This window comes from Hippichthys cyanospilos, chromosome 6 (assembly GCF_059441005.1).
Source record: "Hippichthys cyanospilos isolate Australia breed blue-spotted pipefish chromosome 6, RoL_Hcya_1.0, whole genome shotgun sequence".
Taxonomy (NCBI): domain Eukaryota; kingdom Metazoa; phylum Chordata; class Actinopteri; order Syngnathiformes; family Syngnathidae; genus Hippichthys; species Hippichthys cyanospilos.
Window position 1 is genome coordinate 2,799,035 of NC_142374.1, and position 21,888 is coordinate 2,820,922.

At 39.2% G+C, this 21,888-nt stretch overlaps 1 protein-coding gene across 3 annotated transcripts; it reads right to left on the reverse strand.

Annotated features, from left to right (window-relative positions):
* Positions 1–6,934: 6,934 nt before the first annotated feature.
* Positions 6,935–20,334, reverse strand: cetp (cholesteryl ester transfer protein, plasma). 3 transcript variants are annotated; one of them, XM_088417645.1, is made up of 19 exons: positions 20,086–20,334; positions 19,957–20,003; positions 19,531–19,876; positions 18,928–19,042; positions 18,716–18,847; positions 18,424–18,494; positions 18,242–18,329; positions 18,053–18,122; positions 17,882–17,942; positions 15,960–16,051; positions 15,717–15,816; positions 15,414–15,493; positions 15,237–15,287; positions 14,977–15,123; positions 13,404–13,471; positions 13,014–13,053; positions 8,225–8,294; positions 7,558–7,643; positions 6,935–7,483 (listed from the first exon to the last, which is right to left on the reverse strand). In XM_088417645.1, the coding sequence occupies exons 3-19, from the start codon at positions 19,817–19,819 to the stop codon at positions 7,385–7,387; spliced, it is 1,659 nt and encodes a 552-aa protein (XP_088273771.1). In that variant the 5' UTR covers positions 19,820–19,876; positions 19,957–20,003; positions 20,086–20,334; the 3' UTR covers positions 6,935–7,384. The 3 variants fall into 3 exon arrangements, 2 of the variants coding, with proteins under 2 accessions (XP_088273771.1, XP_088273770.1); XM_088417644.1 differs by having other exon boundaries at positions 19,957–20,334; XR_015865936.1 differs by lacking the exon at positions 6,935–7,483 and adding an exon at positions 9,608–9,691 and having other exon boundaries at positions 7,578–7,643; positions 19,957–20,334.
* Between the last annotated feature and the right edge of the window lie 1,554 nt (positions 20,335–21,888).

A 21,888-nucleotide genomic window follows, 5' to 3' on the forward strand; every position in this document is an offset into this window, starting at 1 on the left:
TTGTTGACTTCTGCTCCTCAGTGCTTCTCTCTCATGTGGGGTCCCGCAAGGTTCTATTCTCGGCCCTATGCTGTTTTCTTTATACATGTTACTACTTGGGTCAAGTATAGCAAAACACAACCTTTCTTTTCATTGTTATGCAGATGACCTTCTAATCTACCTGCCACTGAAACCTGGTAGTGTTGATGCACAAAGTTCCTTGCTTGCATGTATTGCTGACATCAAGCAGTGGTTGGCTCAAAACTTTCTACATTTAAATGATGACAAAACAGAGTGCATTATGTTCAGGGACACTGCAATGACTGGCTTTGGCCCCTTGTCTTCCTCTTTTAACCCTTCTGTTCAAAATCCGGGTGTGATTTTTGACAGTGCTTTTAAATTTGATAGGCAAGTTAACAATGTGGTTAAGACAAGTTCTTACCAATTACACCAGTTAGCTAAGGTAAAAAATATTCTGAGCCGTCACGACCTGGAGAGAGATGCACATGCTTTTATCAGCTCCAGGTTGGACTACTTGTAACGCTCTGTATGTTGGCATCTCCCAGTATTCCTTTAACCGCATTCAACTGGTCCAGAATGCCGCTGCCCGTCTGCTAAGAAACACCAGAAGAAGAGAGCACATCACCCCAGTCCTTCATTCCCTCCATTGGCTTCCTGTTCATTTTAGAGTTGAGCTTAAACTTGTATTGTTCGTTTTTTATAGCTTTTAATGGCCTTGCCCCACCAGATTTATCTGAGCTTTTAACTGTGCGGGAACATGCTAGCGCTTTGAGGTCATCCGACCAACTGGTGTTGGAAGTGCCCAGGTCCAAGTACAAGCACTAGAAGACCCTGCCTTCTCGGTGGCTGCTCCCAGACTCTGGAATAAACTCCCTCTTAACTTGCGCTCTTTATCGGACCTGGGCCTCTTCAGATCAAGACTGAAAACCCAGGATGGCTTTCAATATTCAGTAGTGCAGTACTCTCTTTTTTAAATCTTTTATTCTGCGTTTTTTTATTGCTTTTTCTGTGTCTTAAATTGTATGGGTTATTCTGTATGTTCTACTGTGAAGCACTTTGGTCCACCTCTAGGTGGTTGTAAAGCGCTATATAAATAAAGCACATTTACATTTTTACATTTACATGCGGATGTTCAGGCCAGCAGAAAAAAAATCTTTCTGACCCTGACCTCCCCACCAGAAAGTAACTGTGTGTTATAACTTGAAAGGAATGCAAAGCCAGCGAAAGAAAGCATGGGGGAAGGGATGAAGGACACTGACCATCACATCCAGCTCTGTTTGTACCATCTTGAAATAAGGCCAAAGCAAAGAAAAGTTGTTGGTTATTATCTTCGTTAGAACAAACATGGAAATCTGTATCTGTAGTGGGAAGAACCTAACTGTGACCTGAAACATGAATTTGCTTTCTTGGCCTTGAAATGTAAGCAAGGAATGGTTTGGCATGTAACATCTGCTGACACACCGACAGGCAGGGGGGCAAGAATGCAGTGGAGAGGAATGTTATCACAGACAAAGAGGTCTGCAAGGCTAAATAGTTGAAGTGATCAGCTGGGGCGTTTGTTCAGACATGATGTTTGTTTCCTTGTGTCCTGGGTCCTGTCTGCAGTTGTATGTTTAGTAAGATCCAGCCAGAGCAATAATTAAACTCACCAAACAAAGATTTCAAACATTACTCGTGAATGTTTCCACAAAATATGCTCATTTTCTATCCAGCAATAACATCCATTTTCTATAGCCGCTCATCCCCACAGGGGCGCAGGCTTGCTGGCGCCTATCTCAGCTGGCTTCGGGCAGTAGGCGGGGGACACCCTGAACTGGTTGCCAGTCAATCGCAGGGCACACAGAGACGAACGACCAATCATGCACCCAGTCACACCTAAGCACAATTTAGTATGTCCAATTAACCTGCCATGCATGTTTTCGGGGAGTGGGAAGAAGCCGGAGTGCCCGGAGAGAACCCATGCAGGCTCGGGGAGAACATTTAAACCGGAGAAGATTTGAACCGGGACCTTTGAACTGTGAGGCGGACGTGCTCTTAGCTGCGCCACCGAGCCGCTCCAGCAATAACATTCACGTTTTATTTGTGAACTGAGATGAATCGAGTGGCACCATTAGGCCTCATTTTGGGAGGCTAAAAAAACAAAACAAAAGTGTTCTCAAGCACCACCTAAATGATTTGCCTGCCTTTTGATGATTTTTATTTACAACTAGAGCTGCAAGCAACTATAAAGGGCCCCGCAGACTTGTGCACGTTGGGGTATGAACACTTTTGGGGTATGAGCATATTTGGGCATAAGCATGTTGGGGTAAGTGAACATTAGAACTCAATGTTTTAGAAATGGTCAAATTTGCATTAGCATTTGTGCAATTGACGCAACAATGTATATAGAAAAGCAAAAATTATGTTATTTCATGCCACAAGGTGGTGCTAGCACTAAAGGAATGTATGCTTGTTGATGTATTTAGGAATGGAGACTAATCCAGTGTGAAATTGTGAGAAGATCAGATCATCTGGGTCTAATTACAGCAGCATTTACTGTTACGATAAATAGTCATAATTAGTACTGCTATATAGGCCACACCCATTATTGAAACATCGTAATATTTGGTGAAGGATAGTTGGTGTTTCTAAAGGCAGAAAATATTTCAGCAATATTACATCAACAGGGTCGACAAATTACATAAATAACAATTTTTTTGCTGCCATTAGGTGGCGCTCGCACTACAACTAAAATTAGCACCCAAAAAAAGCCTGGGTTTTTTTTATCAATAACTTTATTTAACTACCGTTCTTCCAACATGAAACATGGTGGATCAATATAGCACCGCCTTCGTGCAATGAGCATCCAGTTACATCACGTTCAACATGAGGCCTTTCGATGGCGAACTTATAGCTCAATTGACTATTACAGCTGTCTATTAAGCATTAGGCCACTGACATATCCATGTGCGTCTGTGCCATGTTGATGCAAATGCCTTGGCTTCTGGGGAAGGCAGATTTCACGCAGCATAGCGACACAAGTTAGCTGAATTCTAAACGGCTAAAAACACTAACATAAAACTACAGCACTGCAATGAACATTACCAAATGGATATAAAATAACACGAAAAGGACAGAATATGGAGAATAATTTATAAATTATATATATATATATATATATATATATATATATATATATATATATATATATATATATATATATATATATATATAGAAGAAATACATGTAAAATGAAATTGACTTTTATTATAGTTATTATAATTATTATGGTTTATTATAGTTATGATAATATCAGGTTATTTTAGGCTAGAAGAGAAGGCCTTGCTGGCTCTGATGGTCCACCACTGGTCATTTCATTGCGATCACTACTTACGTACATGGTGAAGTTTTCAGCCTATGAAGACAACCCAAAAAATAGGTCAAGGATTTTTTTCATGTCATTTGGCTAAGATTTTGGCATTTTTGCATTTTGCAAATTGAATTCCCCAGGATTCTCACGAGTTATATTGATAACGAAGGATATGCAACTCTCTGGACTTAGATGAATTCAAGTGTTGTTAGCTTTGGGTTTTGAGGCCCAAATCCTGTTATGTCATTAGTTTACGGAGTGTTTTCGCATTTCATTTAGACAGCCATCACCAGAATTCATTTCAATTAGAACTGTATGTATGTCCAATAACATACATGATTAATATAACTGCATTGGATTGAATGCTTTATGTAAATATTCATATTTTTATGGAAGCACCAAGTTAGAATGGATACTGCATAAAATCATTGTCTGAATCGAAAATCAAAGCAAATCGGGGATTTGTGAACTTATGATGGAAATCTATCAAGACCCAACCTTAGTTGATAGCTTGTAACAGTCAATCTTACAGCCTTGCTGCCGTTGGATGAGATCTCCAAGGTTTTGTCCAAGACAATTTTTGAATGTTTGGAAAAAAATCGCATGTTTATTGTAATACATAGGCCTATTGTGTTTGTTGAGAAATACACGAGAACATAACCTGGAAAAAAATCCAACAGGGCAAGGGGGTGCTCGCAATTACATTAGTTCTCAAATTCTTTTAGCATCAATAAACTGAGACATATTGCTGACACTGCTCCAAACTCTGTATTCTCGTATTCCAGTGTTGGAGGATGTGATTTTCTCTCTCCAGCAGGCCATGAAGGATTTCTGTGAAAAGAAAATAACACACAAAGGAAACGGTTAGAGCATTAGTTTGTGATCCAACTTCCAGAAACCTTCAGCCTTCTTTAATCTGATTAAGCGTGTTTTTTGTATGCCAATTTAAAAACGGCATAAACATATACACAGCATAAATGATATGTCATCTATTACAGTAATAGTCAAAATCTTTTGTGGTATTCAAAAAAGCGCTGCCCAGTTATGTTTCGCTTGTATTTAACCTGTAAACATAATGCATTTGCATATGAGCTTTAGGAAATGTTGTAAAAGGTTCTATTCAGGTTTGGTGGGGAACATTGAATATTTTACTACAGTTGTTTGTGTAGGAACTTTTCAACACTAAACATCTTTACAACATTAAATGACTACCTAACAATCCAACTCGCAGCGGTTACCGCTCAGGCCCTAATGATAATAATAATCCGGAGAAAAACAACAGGGACTGCTTTACAATTGTTGCTCAGGCCCTAATAATAATCAGGAGAAGAACAAAAAGCTGCTGTCATAGCAAGGACCAAGTGTTCACTATTAAATGGCCATTTCATTTGCTCTTTGGCGCCATCAAGTGTAAAAGTCGAACAAGTCAACAGTGTTGAGAATGATTTGGCTGCATGTTAAAGAAAATAACAGGCGTGAGCTTGTGTTACAATGATCAAATCACAACACGTGCAAATAGGATATTTTCTTACTCACTTGTATTTGGAAATAATAGCTTTTCCTCAGTGTGGGTCCTTAAACGGTTTATTTTTTGGGGAGAGTATTTTGCCACCTTGTGAAAATATTCTTTCACAGAGCACAGATGAAGATGGGGTGCAAAAAAAATAAAACTCCCACTGTTAACTGCATGTGATTATGAGCTTTTACGACAACCACTACAATAACAGATTTTTCATCCTATCAATACTTGGTTCAGATGGGTACAACCTTCTATCATTGCATTTAGTCGTTACATTTTTTGAAAACTGATTTTGCTTTACTTGGACCAATCCAATCAAAATGTTACCAAACAAATGAAATTCTCCTTTTTTCATGCAGATTCCATTGCGACACGCCAAAAACGCTTGAAAAAAAGATTGGTGTTGCATACGCAGCTGCAACAGCAGCCCAAAGCCATCAAATGTGCAATGGTAGGCGATCACCGTAACATTTTGCGGCATTTTTGTATTTGCGATGCATTGAACCACTTCCCGAGGCAGTCACATGGTCCAGCGAACCAGCGAAGCTTCAAATGTCATCATTTCCTGGTCTTGCCCATATGAAACTCACCTCGATCCAAGCTTCGTGGACACGCCCACTCCCATTACTTGACACGGGCCTCACAGCCTCATCACATTGCGTCCAGTCACAAAGAAGATCTACTCTTTTTGTGTCCTCTTGAGTCCAAACTGTGATTTTGTTACAATAGAGTACATCCTTATTTACAGTAAATCCTGTCCATGATTTCCCTGTGACCTGACTTGCAGAGACTTATGTTATGCCAAGGAAAATAGACTGTCAGGCCATTTGCTGGTCACACACTAGGCTGTCTGAAAACTAATGTTCTGATATTAATTGGCCTCTTTGCTATCTTGACCTTGTGGCATGAAATTGTTTGGTATGAAGCACCTGCTGACTCACAGACATTCCCAAGGACTGCAGCATAGAGGAATGTTACCACAGATAAACAGGACTGTGAGGGTAAATAGTAGTTCATTTGAACCGAGAGGCTTATGGTCTTATGATACTGGACAGAAAACTGGGAGGAATAGGCCAACAAGATGCCAGACACACATCGAAAATGACCCCAGTAAAAAGCACTGTTAAGCTCAAAGCACAACATCCATCTATATTTAGTGCTTGTCCTCATTTTGTGTCATAGTAGTTGGACCTGTTGTCGACAGCCAAGTGCACACATATAGACAGTCATCCATAAAGTAACATGTTAATATTTGAAACAAGGACAGGTAAATCGGACATACTAAATTGCTGAATTCTAAATGGCTAAAAACTTTTCGGATAATGTTTCGAATAATTTGCACGTAAAACCCTGGCGAGTAATAGTTCATTGTATGAATGGGTGTTTGTCCCTGTGTGCCTTGCAGTTGGCTGGCAACCAGTTGAGGGTGTACCCCGCCTACTGCCCGAAGGCAGTTAGGATAGGGACCAGCAAGCCAATGACCCTTGTGAGGAGAAGTGGCTATGTAAAATGGATAGATGGATAAAATTTACGAGTTTTAAAAACGTCATCTTTAAAATAATCATTGTAAAATATGTTTTGAAAATTCACCATAATTTACACATCAGATACCACCTAACAATTTGTTGTTTTTATTTATCTAATTTTGACATTTTGGGCCTTCTGTATGTGCCAATGGCAAAGGCTGTTGTGCAGAACTTGTAACAACTGTGCTATCTAGCGGTTGTTCAGCGGTTTACCTCCCTCTATTGCTTTAACGTATCACAATATAGCTACTGTAAAAATACATTATTCATACTAGATTAATGTATAATTTCAAAATGAATGGCACAGGCAGAACAGTGCAATTGAATCACAGCTAGGTTTAGCAAACGATCAACCACATTCGAGAGGATCTTGATTTACAAATGTGGTTCAAGCCTCCTGAAGAGTTTTTGTTCTCCACATGCTTGCGTGTACTTTGTGGGGACTATGGCTTCCTCGCATCCCAAAGCCGTGCATGTTAGATTAAATTAAGATCCTAAATTGTCCAAATGTGAGCAAAGAAAAGAACACTGGCAACCGCCTCATAACAAATCATCTCCAGCAGTTTATTACAGATATTGAAAAGTCAAGCCTCTGGAAGATGTAAGGCCTTTCCATGCACAGTGTTTCTGTTGTTGTCTTACCGGTACGGTGAATTGTTACAGTAGGAAAACAGGTAAGAGAACAGATGTGAGTGACAAAATGTGTTACATTTTTCTTACAACACTACCTAAAACACTACAGAATACAGTAAATGCAAAATTACTATGAATAAAATGTAAAGGTAAGCGTACCTACGTTGTAAATAAAAATGGGCAATATTGGAAACGTGCCTGACAGATTGTGAGAGACGTGTCCTCTGCAGATCTCTCTTTCTATCAGTTCGACAGAATTGAGCTGATTTCAAAACTTTGATCCCTTACATTGTAGAGCTAAGATTTATTTTACATTTTTGGGAATTGTAAACACAGGTTCTGGTCAAATTCGACCCTTTATTGCTGAATACTGCTTGTTTGTTGTAGTGTAATTTTGAGGAAGTCAACAAGAAGGTGATGAGGAAATCCAAAGTCCATCTGTATGATCACAAATCCCTAAGCGAAAGAAAATAACAATGAAAGATGAACAAAAATTGATCGGATGACAAATCTGGTAAAGTGACACTTACATCCCGAGGAAGCACTTCTGGGTTGTAGATGTCAAATAAGTTTGCTCCTTGTTTGTCCAGCAGTCTGGTTATCTCATTTTCCAGTACTAAAATGGTAAACAAAGAAGAAGACAACAGTCTTAGTTTATACACGGATCATATGATAATTGTTTTAGTATATACAGTATATATATATATATATATATATATATATATATATATATATATATATATATATATATATATATATATATATATATATATATATATATATATATATGAAAGTGGAAATGGACGGAATCAGTTGGGTGTTAGGAGCCAGAGGAGTTACATACAGCAGCTTTTATTATTTATGGTTGTACCGCAATATTTACATTAAAAGAAGAGAGCAGATCTATATATATATATATATATATATATATATATATATATATATATATATATATATATATATATATATATATGTATATATATATATACAGTCGCTCCCAGTGCTGTCTTATCCCTGGAAACCGGGTCAAAATGGCTCTTCGAATGTTAAAGGTTGCTGACCCCTGGTATAGACTATGTAGGTAACACTGCATACAGTACAGTGATCAGTACAGTGATATCTTTGAGGTCATCAATGCTCACACATAACTTAATATTATCAGTTCCGAAAGGCAAATATTTTATAATATTTTCTGACCAGATAACACCTTGGGGACACCTATCTTCATCACAGCTTCTTGTATGAAATCCAGTTGTTCTGGATCCCCCTGCCAAGATAAACCAGTGAATGTCAATGTAGGAAGAGTTAAGTGCATGCTTGTCCATAATTACCCATAATCAAAATGTAAACTTGTTTGTTCCTCAAAAAATATATTTGTCAAAGTTTTAAAATGAAATTTCAACTCATTCACTGCCTTTGACAGCTATGTAGGTCTATATAGCACCGGAAATTTTCCAAAGGAAATTGTATGTTGAACAAATTTACTGTAGCATTTTGAATAAACAGCATTGTGTGGATAGGACAGAAAGATGCAACAGTGAGTTATAAATGTTAGCTGATATTCCCTCATTCCCTCAACAGGTGTCCCCTCACTTTTTGCGGTTAATGGGGATGAAAACCCCTCCCGTGAAAAGTGTAATCTGCAAAGTAGGGACCCCCTCCACTTGTGAAAAGTATTTATACTGTAAATATCAGAGACAAAGATTACTACAGTACAAGTATTTACTTACATTTTTAACAATTAAACCTTGTACAGAAACGCAGAGGTGGGCAACTTACAGTTTTTTTGCTGGTCCGACATACGTCATTCGTCAGAGCCCCGCTCCCTTTCCATCATCGTCTGTCATTTTTTTCTAGTCTGTCATTGTTTATACAGTATATATATCTATATATATATATATATATATATATATATATATATATATATATATATATATATATATTTTTTTTTTTTTTTTTTTTTTTTTTTTTTTTTTCTTTTGGGACAAGATTGGCACAATTATCAATCATGTCCACTGGATGGCATTAGCACACCTTTCACAACTCTGGTGTGGTTAATGACAACTCTCTCTTTATACCTGCCTGCTCAACATTTTTAGAAGACAGTTTTATTAACATTTGTTGAAATGTGTCTAAACTTCAGCTGTCACATACACTACAAGTAAAACAAGTACTGCTGAGGTTGGATTTACTTTTTAAAAAACGTCTTTAATTAGGGAATTTAAAAAATGTCAATCTTGCAATTCCTGGCCAAACGCAAAATACGAATTAGGCGCAGGCCATTGGTTGCTTGAGAGAGTGACCAACTTGCATTGGAACGGCCCGAACGGCATCCCCAAATTCTCTTATCACTTATTAGTAATCAATTTCTTAATCTAAAACATATTCAAAAAGCAAAATAACACAAACATCTTTGAACACTTACTTCTAAACATTACTTTTAACTTTTGTTCAGCGAGATTGTGTACAGTATGGGTTTTGGTTTCAAAAACTAAAAGTGAAAAAGAGAGCAACGACAAATACGTCTGGTGAAATCTGCTGTGTTATGGCTGTGAATGACAAATAGTGAATTGAACTTACCCAGTTTATTCACTCATGTGATCATGTTACTCCATTGCTGGTAATGATGTAAAGTGAACACCGCCACATTGATTGCATTTCATACTAAAAAGGTGCAGCAACATAGCAGATGATTAAGCAAGACAATTATATCATGTTTAATTACTAATGAATGGCAAAGGGACGTGGCCATATGACGGACATCTGAATTTATATCTACCCAGACGATTACAGTGATGACGAAAATACATTTTTAACTCGCTGTTTATTTTGGGCGTTCCCGTCATTCGTCAGTCAGTCAGCAAAATGGGCGTCCGTCGGTGACATAATGACAAAGAGTCCGTCAGTGCTCACCGAAGTGCCCACCTCTAAATTTGAGTATCACTATTTCAAAAGATTTCGCTTGAAAAAAGTTAGTAATAAAGGGATATTGTAAAGATTGCTTGGTGCAATGTTGCTACGTTGGCCTTAAAGGGTTAAAATGAACAAGAAACTGTAGAAAAGGGGGAGGTGGTGGCAAAGTCAAAAGCAGAACGGCAATATTTGCATTGATGAGCATTGGGTAAGATCATTTTATCAGTGTTTGCCTCTGATAGCTGACCTAAACTCCAATGTTCAACCGAGTTGTTGAAGTGGCGAGTGCATTGGTTTGAGTGAAGGATCCATTACATACTGTACATCAGATGGACGTATCCGCACACAAATTGACAAGGGTCATTTTTCAGCTTGGTGATGAAAATCTGTCTACAGCAATACCAAACATATCTAAAATGCTATAAAGTACAGAATTTTTATTTTTCCCTTTAGACTGTGGGCTGCTTGAACCCAAATAGCCATTTGCCTGGTTGCAGCGCCATATCTCCCAAATTATTTGCCCAAGACATTACTGACCCCAAAGAGTTGAAACCAGATTGATAGAACTGAATGTGCAATAGCCTGTAATATTACTTCATCCTTTGTTTACTTTGGGGAATGCGTAAAATGTAGGGATGTCTCGATCACTTTTTTTTTTTTTTTTTTTTACCCAGGTCCGAGTCACCTGTTTTGAGTATCTGCCAATACCGAGTCCCAGTCGGAAAAGTTTCAATGTCTTGAGGAAAAAATAAAAGTGCATCCAAATTGTTTTAATTTTTTTCATTTGAATACAACTACATAACTTTCAGTGCCATGGACGAGAATTTAGGTCATGTAAAATACTTAGGCTGTGTGCAAGGGACAAGAATTCTTCTCACCCATGGATGTTTTATTTTTATTTTTTTTAATAATTGGATAGATGACATTCGTGGCCAGTGCTCCTCCCAATATTATGCCAATCAAGTACTGTTGTAAGGTAGATACATACACAAACTGTTATTTTGCCATCATTTTCACTGTCTTTGTTCATGTTGTATGGAAGGGAAAGACTGTTTCTATGTTTCAGATGCTATTAAAAACAAATATTTGTGTCAAAGTCACTGTTGTGCAGAAAACAGAAAATAGGTTGGTGTAACTCAGATGACCTATTTTCCAACAGTGATTACTAATGAACGGAATAAGATAACATCTTACTTTTTCTAGGTAACACATGGAATCCATTCTTATGGTTCCGCCGATATCTACATAGTCGTACAACGTAATATTTCGTTGGCCTCGAAAGATGCGTCAAAATGCTCGAAATCGGCTGGCATTCCAAGGGTTGCCAAGATAAGGCTTGGCAATGAAAGAGTTAACGTGACACTAATGGCTCAGTAGACAGTGGTTCAAACAAGTGAAATATTTAAATCCTTTATATGGCACATCCGTGGTTTAGCTCAAAATAATGTTGCTAATAAATGGTTAAATATCATCTCTCTCAGAAATAATATTAAAAATAAATTTCTCTAAATTACACAAAGATCAGAAAATCTCAAGTGCTAAACCTTTTATTGCCTCTCACAATGCCAATGCCCTGCCCCCCCCCCATCAGAGCATTGGCAGCCAGTTCCTTTTGTACGGGAGGGACAAACCAGCCTCTCCATCAATAGAGCGGACACTGGGCAGTTGGGCAGGGCACGGGACTGGAAGCTGCAAGCTGACTTGGACAAGAAACTCTGCTTCCCACTTGAGATTGCTTCCACCAACCTGCGACCAGATCTTGTGCTCTGGTCACTCTCAACCAAGCTTGTGTACATCATAGAGCTCACAGTGCCCTGGGAGAGTGCAGTGGAAGAGGCGTATCACCGCAAGAAGCTGAGGTATGCAGACCTTGCTGCAGACGCTCAGCAACATGGCTGGAAAGTATTTGTGTGTCCAGTGGAGGTAGGCTGCAGAGGGTTTGTAGCCACCTCAACATCTAGGCTACTTAGGGAACTGGGAGTGCGAGGAAAGACCCACAGACAGGCAATCAAGGACCTCTCTAGGGCTGCTGAGAAGGGGAGCCAGTGGCCGTGGATCAAGAGAAAAGATCCAACCTGGGCATTCAGGTGAAGCGGTGGCTCCTAGGGAGTGAACCTGGGATGCTGGGTTTCACTGCTGAACCCTCTGGAGGTGTCGTGGGTTAATCAGTGAAACACCGATGAAAGAGGGCGCCCACTTGACAACCCATAGGATGCCATCGCTCACTTGAATCCCACAGTCTCGTCGATGCCTTCTTAGATAGAGGGATATCAACAACTAGTCCTACATAATATCCATGTACATACGCTGTATGTAAGCCACCAAAGTGTGGCATGCAAATTTACATGCTGTAAAGCCAATATTTCCTACCACGGACAAAGGTTGGTCGTCCAATGCCATGATTTCAGCTACGGTGGCTGCTACTTTCTTGTCTTTTTCAATTTGCTTGTTCATTTTTTCTTTGTTCTGCAAAGTTTGTGTCAGCATTGGTGTTATGAGTGTCTCTACCTTGGAGTGTAGTGCGAAGTGTTTGTTTTTCAGGTGACGTATTAAACTATATAACGTGTCAAAATCAAGGCCCGATGGGCCAGATCTGGCCTGCCTCATCATTTTACGTGGCCCGGGAAACGCTGATTTGACTTGGCTAAAATACCAAATATGCAAGTTGTCGTCAACTTTTAAAACATTTGGGGAATAAAAAAGCATTTTTAGTTCCTGATCTCTCTTTTGAACAGATTAGCATCATCTGATTTCAAAACTAAGTAATTATGTGGCAAACACGCTTAAAAAAAATTTTGACTTCTGGCTGAAACCATAACTACAACGATTAAATGAGTACTACGCCTCTGAACTAGATGAATTAAAATCAGCTCTGTCCTCATTAATGAAAAAATAAACTAAAAATCCAATAATTTCCTCACAATTTCGATCACTCAGGAAATCAGGCCCGATTTCCAATCTCGGGATCGGGACATCCCTAGGAATATGTTTTAACAAAGATATACCCAGGGCATGAGAATGTCATGAGTTGTGATAAACAGAATATGGTATGACATCAGAGCATTCCACTTACCAGAGGGTATTGGTATAATTCAGCATGCAGTATATCAACCCTGGAGAATGAAATATATTATCACTGCTTTGCATCCAGCAACCAGAAGCAAAATTGTACCCTTTGATCCTCAAACAAAGGTCACAAGGACTGGGCCACGATTGCCCCATGCAAACTCAACTTTTCGTCAACTTCAAACAACGGAGACATCATCACTTCCAAACATATACGTGCGTTCCTATAGGACAGTGTGGCTTGAAAGATCAGTTAGCTTCCTTACCTTAGAACTACAGGAGTACATACATGGACACACCCAACATAAGTTACTATAACTCCAGTGCATCCCAGTGAGATACAATTAGAATGTATAAAACAGAGATCTGGTAATAATAAGATGAGAAAAACACCTACTGTAAAGCTTTTCCTTGCAATAGGACGTGTTTGTTGACATATGAGGCCGTGACATCAGTGGTGATTAACTGCACAAAACCCAAACAACAGAAGCATAATATATGGGTTGTATTGAATATAGTAAATTAAATGAACAAAACAGAAATTAATTAATTGCAGCTTGCGTTTAATGTCCTGCGTTAAATCCCCCAGATCCCCAGGCGTTCCCAGGCCAACCAAGAGACCAAGTCTCTCCAGTGAGTCCTAGGTCTTCCCCGGGGCCTCTTCCCGGTAGGACATGCCTGAACCAACTCAACTGGCTCCTCTTAACGCGGAGGAGCAGCGGCTAGGCCCCGAGCCGCCCCCCCAGATGACCGAACTTCTCACCCTTTCGGCCCAGCTCTTTCTTTACTGTGTCCGCAGTGCAGCAGATGCTGCATCGTTCACCTGTCGATTTCCCGTTCCATCCTACCTTAACTTGTGAACAAGACCCCGAGATAATTGAACTCCTCCACTTGAGGCAGGACCTCATACCCAATCTAGAGAGGGCACTCCACTCTTTTCTGATCATTGTTTCAGATTTAGAGGTGCTGATCTTCATCCCAGCCGCTTCACACTTGGCTGCGAGCCACTCCAGTGAGTTGGAGGTCACAGCGTGAAGAAACCAAGAGCACCACATCATCTGCCAAAAGCAGAGATGCAATACTGAGACCATCAAACCGGATCCCCTCAAAGCTTCTGCTATGCCTCGATAATTCTGTCCATGTAGATAATGAGTAGAATCTGTGACAAAGGGCAGCTTTGGCAGTCTAACCCTCATTGGAAATGGACTGACTACAGGCAATGCAGGTACAGTATGCACCTTTTCTTTTATCAAAAACAGTCTTTCTCAATGCCCCTTTCAGTGTTGCCCTCAAATTAGTCTCATAAAGTTTCATAAGTACACCATTGTATGGTTTGTTTGGGACTCAGTTTAATTAGTCCAAGGAAGTCAGTAGTAAATTCTTTGTCAACTGTGGAGTGACAATGTAAACGATCTCCTTCACACCTTCACGAAAATGATACGTAACGCAGGCAGCCAGTCCAAGATGCTTCAGTAAACAAATACTCTCAGACTAGGAAGACATGAGACATGCATGCTTAACTTTATGAAAGGCAAGCAGAAAACTATTAACTATCTTCATGCAGTTTTTCATGCCACCTAGCATGAAAATGTTCAACCCCGTATCAAATGCACCGGTTTTGCTAATTGAGGACATGAGTGGGAAATCTTGCACCACATTAAAGTGTGCTTCAAGCTGCACATCTTGGAGCTACTTTTCAGGGGAAAAATGTTCAGTTCAGGCTTGGTTGTCGTGATTTTGGTTCCTAACCAGTACCTAGTTCAGCCCCCCACAGTGGACGGAATCGATCAGGATGAAAATCCTTTTGTTGGGTTTTTACATGTTTCACAGCTGCATGGGATAGCAAGACTGTTGCAATGTGAAGAACAAATGTAAAAAAATAAATAAAGTCTTACTCTTTCTGGTTTATTGTACATATTGCAGACTAATCATTTAGGAACTTGGCAAACCCCAAATTTTGACAGTCTTACCGTCTGAAAGAAAAGAGTTTCTTGATTTTCACACCACAGCTGGCCAGAGGCCTTGGCCCAGACTGTTGTCCCAGAGGTGGAGGTGTTTATGTGGGGCACAGATGAACTCCACACACGTAATTGTGGATTAGTTCTCTCTATAAGACACTTGACACCCACCCACACCAAGGAAATATGTAAGTATCTTCAGAATGAATTAAAAAAAAAAAATGCTTATTGAAAAGGGCAATTCCAGTGAGATTGTGCATTGTCTACATTACCTTTCTAAAAAACACAGGCATGGTTGTAGAAATATTTATCTTGAAAAGTTCCTGAAATCACATTCGAAAGTTGTGAGTTATTTGACTATATTTCTGTAAGTATTGTTTTTGTACATGATGGTGGATATGCGTATTAATCTTGTTTGTTAATGTTTATGTTTGTTGATGTTTGTTTACTATCAACTCTGCTCCAGTGATGTTAAGACGGAAGCGACCATCTTGATGGGCAGCCATCATCATGGGGTTTAAAACCTGGTCTAGGGGTAGAAAAACATTTCAGCATTAAACTTTCTGAAACTATTTTAAAGAAGGGTGTTGTGAGTTTTTAACAGTGAGCGTTATAATATGCTGGCAATCATGTGAATTGACTGGTAATTGGTTGTTTTCCCTCAACATGGCGGCTTATAATGTCCATTTACTTATATCAGCGTCACAAACCTTATCTTGTATTATTCATCCATTTTTTTAGGTATTTAATACCTGAAATCCAAAAGTAGAGCATCTTGCTTTCAGTCAGCTGACTAGGTTTAAAAACAGAATCCTTAATGACAGCAGAAGTGTTGTTATAGCTTGTGAGCCCCTGAAAAATTGACAAAGACAAAACTAAAATATCGTCATTTAAGCCATTTGATGGTACTTATTTTTCTTAAAATGAACATTTTTATTTATAACTCCAAGTTAACTTACTTGAAGTACAGTACATGTCTCTATAACAGTTATTACCTTGTGGTAGGATTCTATGTAGTTAGAAGTAATGGTAGGAGCAGTGGTCACACCGATATCCACAGTAATGTCACCATCACTGAGGAACTGCTCTGAAAACACATCGAGACACAAGAGCTTGCATTCTGCTTCATGTCAAGAATTTTTTTTTTGTAGTAGCATAGAGCAGAGGTCCCCAATCGCCGGTGCGCGGCCTGGTACCAGTCCGTGGATCAACTAATGAACTATTTCTGTTTTATGTATTTTCCAAGTCTGAAAGCTGAAAGAAAAAGATTTCTTGGGGAGAGGAGAATGGTCGTCAAGAGACAGGTGACGAGCCTACAACTTCGAAGAAAAAGAAAGCTTTTAACCCCTGGGGTAAATTTTCACTCAAATTGGGCTCTTTGATGTTTTTGTTGCGTGATATCAATTTCATAAATATATAAATGTACAGCGTCGTTCCTTATGCTATTGTTGCATTTTAAAAATCTTTGTACACAGGACATAAGACCGCCCCTAAACAAAAAAATATTTATGTACTGAAAGGGCTGTTGCCACTGAACATTTTGAGGGGTTGAACGTAAACATATATTTATATTTGATGGTGTTATGACCCTTTCAAAGTCAGCCCAAGTTGGGTGAGGACTTCTCCTGTTGGAGACTTCGAGCGCGACTTTGTCCAAAAAGGACCCACAAACTGACAAGGAATGTATTCTCGTGTTCTTTGTTACAGAACCTGATGAGCTTGCAAATGGTGGCAGCCTCAAAAGTATATTCAAGACTCCTGACATCCCAAATGTGAAGAGAGAAACCATCTGAGGGCTCCCATTAGTTTGCTGTGAGGGTTAGGGTGGTGAGTTCATATTTTATCTGCATTTTATACTAGTCAGTCCCCCCAGTCGATAAAATTGTCAAGCATTGGTCTGTCCGCACTCCCCCGTCAATGACAAAATTGTCAATCGTTGATTACCCCTTGGTCCACGATAAAAATCTCAAGCGTTGACCAGTCGGTGGTGATAAAAGATTTGGGGACCACTCGTGTAGAGAATCAAAAAGAAGACGTAAAAGGTACAGTACAGTGATCCCTCGCTACTTCGCTGGAGACGTGCTATGAAGGTTTCCTGCATGCCAGACAGACGAGTTAACTATAAATGCACTTGCCATGGACACTCCTCGGACGTCGCTGCTCTTTCCTCCTCTCCCTTAATGTCTATCTAACAGCATCTGTGAGTTTCATGAGGGAGATGGGAACGCCTACAAGACACGTGTTTGGCTCTCGGCACGACCATCGACCAACGAGGGCAGGAGTAGATACAACTCCATGGTGGGAGTAGAATACAACTCCTGCCCTCATTGAAACTCACGCACGTCGTTGGATAGGGCGATTAGGAATAGAGCAGCGCTGCACCGGAGAGTTGTAAATCTTTTACCTCAATTTCCTTTGTAATAAATTGGAATTTCAAGCGTGAACTCTGATTGTTATCATGTTTGGTCAGCTACAGGCTTCACTTCCCATTAGACTTATTAGACTTCCCATTAGCGCCGCTAATATAACAACGGCTCTCTGTGAGACTACAGCCAAAGGAATGGGAAGGGATCACAATACAATTAATGTATAAGGTTTACTAATGTATACTATTTTTTAATAATTTATAATAAAGATTCAAGTAGATATGAGTGTTGCGGTAATATTTGTCTGAAATGTGTAAAGTAAAAATACTTTTCACATTTAAAGAACTCAGGTAGAGTAAAAATACTTTTCACATTTAAAGAACTCAGGTACCCACGTAACACTTACTGGTGGGGGACGATGCTACTTTGCCGTTTTTTCACTTATCGCGGGGTGTGGGGTGTGCCGGTCCCCATTTACCATGAAAAATGTGGGATTACTGACTGTACACAGGAATGCACTTCAGGAAGTAGCTTACTCTCAGTGAACCCACCTGCTCTCTCCTGTATGAAGTCGGCTAATATGTTTGCCACTTTGTTGATCTCCTTACAAATCTATACAAAATTAAAGTGCAAAGTGTTTTTTGGGGTTTTTGTTTTTTTTACAGAGCACATTATTGTGGCTATGTTTTTGATGATCATATCAGAATTTAAAAAGGATTTACCTGTCCCTTGATAACAAGCTTGACGGTAAATGTGACAAAGTCAGTGAAGAGCTTCTTGAGCCAGTTTGGTCTGAAACACGCATAATGCACGTATACAAACACAACACAAGCAAACCTCATGTGAAAAGTGTGTGTTCAGCAGGGAGTCTGAGTAATTCAAAAGTTTTTTAAAAAGTATGTGTAACTCACTCTTTCTCTCCCTGCAGGTGCAAACGCAGCTTGTCAAAATTCAAGTAACAAGATGAAGTGTCTGCTGCTACCTTCCCACTGCCACAATCTAAGGCAAGCCAAATCATATAAATACAAGAAATAATGACCATGTTTTTAATTATACATATCCAGCAAATAAATATGAACGGATTAATTCTTACAAAGTTTGGGGTTGATTCCAAGGTCAATCTGAGACTCAATCGCAAAATTAATTGACTGAGCAATGTTGACTCTAGATGAAAAAAAACAAAAAACACTTTGATTACATTTGTACTTATCATGTGAGCTTGGAGGTTATGGCCATCTGAATTTCTAAGAGTTTGTTCTCGAAACCGCATTTCTTCAAGAGGATTTGAAATATTTGCACACATCAGAAATCAAAAGAGGTAAGAGGTTAAACACTTCTAACTAATTTATTTGATACAATGTTGTTAATTTTCCAGAAACACTTACAGCCAGCTGCCATAACCGTAATGGATGGTCCCTATGAAAACTGCGGAGACGTTGCTGATCTCCATGGCGATGCCTTCACCTGGAAGAAGCTCAAATGAGCTTTGACCGATCGTCAGGTTGTGAATTTCCATACTGGTGAAAGATGTGGAAACATCACATGATTTGAAGCCGGTTTCATTTTCCAACTGTGTGTCTGGCATGCACTTACTCACTTTTCAAGCCCATAGGAGACATTGCCCATGAAGGGCACAGTCTTCTCTCCTTTAACCCCTGGGTATCTAGCATGCTGGAATGCTGCCTCTATCACGTTAATGGTTTTCTCATTCACTGATCAGAAATTACATTATTGCAGTTGTGAACTCAAATACATTGCCAATCACTTGTCCAAATCAGATTAATTTAATGTCTAATACACACAAACACACACACACACACACACACACACACACACACACACACACACACATATATATATATATATATATATATATATATATATATATATATATATATATATATATATATATATATATATATATATATATATATATATATATATAGGTGATAAAAAGGGCTCATAAAAGGGCTCATAAAAAAAAGTACACGCCTGTACTGTGAGACAAGAGGATGCAAACTTCACACAGGAAGAAAGAATCCATATGCTCAGAACAAGCGGCAGTGCTAATCATTCATCTATTTCACAACGTAGCTTCTGCTAAACTAATATTTATAACCAGGACACCCAATGTCCAAGAAATTTAGTATGTAATTGAAAATCATAAAATATGTATATGTACATGCTGTAAGGGACTCACACACTACAGCTGCAGGGTAGGTGAGACGACACACGGCTCCGGTAAATTTGTAGGCTGAGGCAGTATCTTGCAGGCACCCATGGGACCAACCACAGAGGCATAACAGGTGTAGCACCAGTAACCACAGAGAAACACCATGAGTCATTCTGCAGGCGGGCACTGCCCCCCTGTCTGTTAAACTTTGTCTTTCTCTTAAACTGTGAATTTTGGTTGGATTCAGGCTCAGTTTCACAATTTGGCTTCTAAACAGTGCAGCCCTTTGCCTGTGCGGCACTAGAAGTAATTTCATTCTATTTGCGATGGTGTCGTTGTTATTGCTCAGAGAATCTCAATAATGAACTTTCTCCTGAAAAGAACACAGAAAATGCAAATTAATAATCCAGTTTTACGATTTCAGTATCTCGTTGAATGAGAAAATATGCTTACTGTATTCATTTACACATGTCCGTCACATTGAATCAGTCTTTCGTTGCCTGACCAAACTGGGACTTATTACCATGCAGTGATCATTTCAAAATTGTAACACAATTCAATGAAGCGCAATATTGTACTTACTGGATTAATTGCAGAATGGGCAATTAATAGAAGGGCCTTGTATACCAGGGTAAAAAAAAAAAAGATCAGACTCACGGAGCTCCTTATGCCTTGTGGAGATCAGATGAGTGTATCAATATGAAGTCTCCTGTCATTGTTATCCTATGATGTGGATAAACCAGTGTAACACAAACCAAACAAACAAACAAAAAAGCCCAAAATACGATAAATAGTCAAACTAAATACAGGAGACCACTGCATTACGAGCAAGCTGTCCAGTAGTGAGATTTTTCGAACTAAGTTCCTTTTATTTGTACTTGTCGGAGGTAATTGATTGACAGCGAAAGTCATCATTTGTGGACCACTGAATATAGTACCATCTAGCGGACATGTGTGTGTATACCACATTTATGATAGTGTGAGTAGGCTATACGCTACAACAAACATGTATCTGTTTCATGAGTATAATTACACCATTCAGCGTGAGCTGTTGAGTTGCGTCTTTGAATGCAAACATTTTATTTTATCATGTTTATTACGTGGGTGTGGGGTGCCGAATAAACCTTTTACATTTGAAAATTTTAAAAAATTAGCAAAGTAATTCTATTTGGCCAGGATGTTCTAAAATAGCTCACTAGAGAACATTGTGATTTAATTCAGCAGAAGTTATTTATTTAAAACAATATGCCATAAATTCCAGTTTATCTTCAATGATTTGGGTCATTTCTTTTGAAGGAAATTGCATTCTTAAAACTAAAATATCATTTGATGACAACTGTTCGTTCCCGTTCATCCGGTGGCCGTAGACACAAGATACGGGGGAAACCTCATTTCCAGGGCCGGATTTGCCCGTCCGGGTAAATAGCCCTCGCAGGACGGCTCGAAGCGGTGCTCGACTCGTACAAACGGCAGCGGGAAAGCAGCGCCGGTCTCAGCCGTCACTTTTATTTTTGTAAATACAACAGAGAACTGTACAGCACTTCCACAGATTTTTTTGTATGTTAACACGTTTTTCTCAGAAACAGCATTCTCTCTGCGCATGCGTCATCTTTTCTTCACGTTCTACTACGTCTCTCTCGCGCGACCAGCCACCCTGTCTCTCTACGCAACACAATACAGCTCATTAGCAAACGCTCACAACACTACCGAATCTATTTCCACGTGCTTCAAAATAGATCCATTCCTCATATCGTCATATGAGTCAGTCTCACTAACATGGCAAAGCTCTTTCTCAATTGCTTTGGCTTTGACGTATGAAGCTACCGCTTGTAGTGAATGGGTTCGAAGCAATATTGAATAATATCATTTTTAAAAGAAATTTGAGAAAACGTGTTTTCAGACGTGTGTATTTAACTGGTAGCCCTTCAAGTTAATCAGTACTAAAGAAGTAACTCTCAGCTTCAAAAAGTTTAGTGACCTCTGCTCTAAATGGCTAAAAAGGCTGGAGCGCAAAGGTTATGACACAACCTTGAAGCACTAGTAATCAGTGATAAAAGTTCATGTTTCTAAAGATGTCTAATCAAAGTCTCACCAAAACAAAGGTGATTTAAAACTTAAGACACTTTAGAGGGGAATGCAACAGAGCCTTTTAGAGGGTGCCCAAGTGATACTGAGTACTCCAAATATTGAAAAATCATCTTGAATTACTATTAGTTACATTTTGTCTGGGGGCCGTGAAGATTTCAAGGACTGCTTTTTCGAGGTCCGGCACAGAGTGACATTCAAGACTCATTAGTGCTTGCCAAATAAACAGTGTTGGGAGTAATGCATTCTAAAAGTAATGTCATTACTGTGCTTTTACCTGGTTATGTCATTACTGTAATG

Coding starts and splice junctions, on each gene's coding strand:
- cetp (XM_088417645.1), bottom strand. CDS start 19,819: ATGAAATTACTTCTAGTGCCGCACAGGCAAAGGGCTGCACTGTTTAGA. Junction 16,052..17,881: donor CTTCATACAGGAGAGAGCAG/GTGGGTTCACTG, acceptor ATGTGTTTTCAG/AGCAGTTCCTCAGTGATGGT. Junction 15,494..15,716: donor GCTCTACTTTTGGATTTCAG/GTATTAAATACC, acceptor TTCTACCCCTAG/ACCAGGTTTTAAACCCCATG.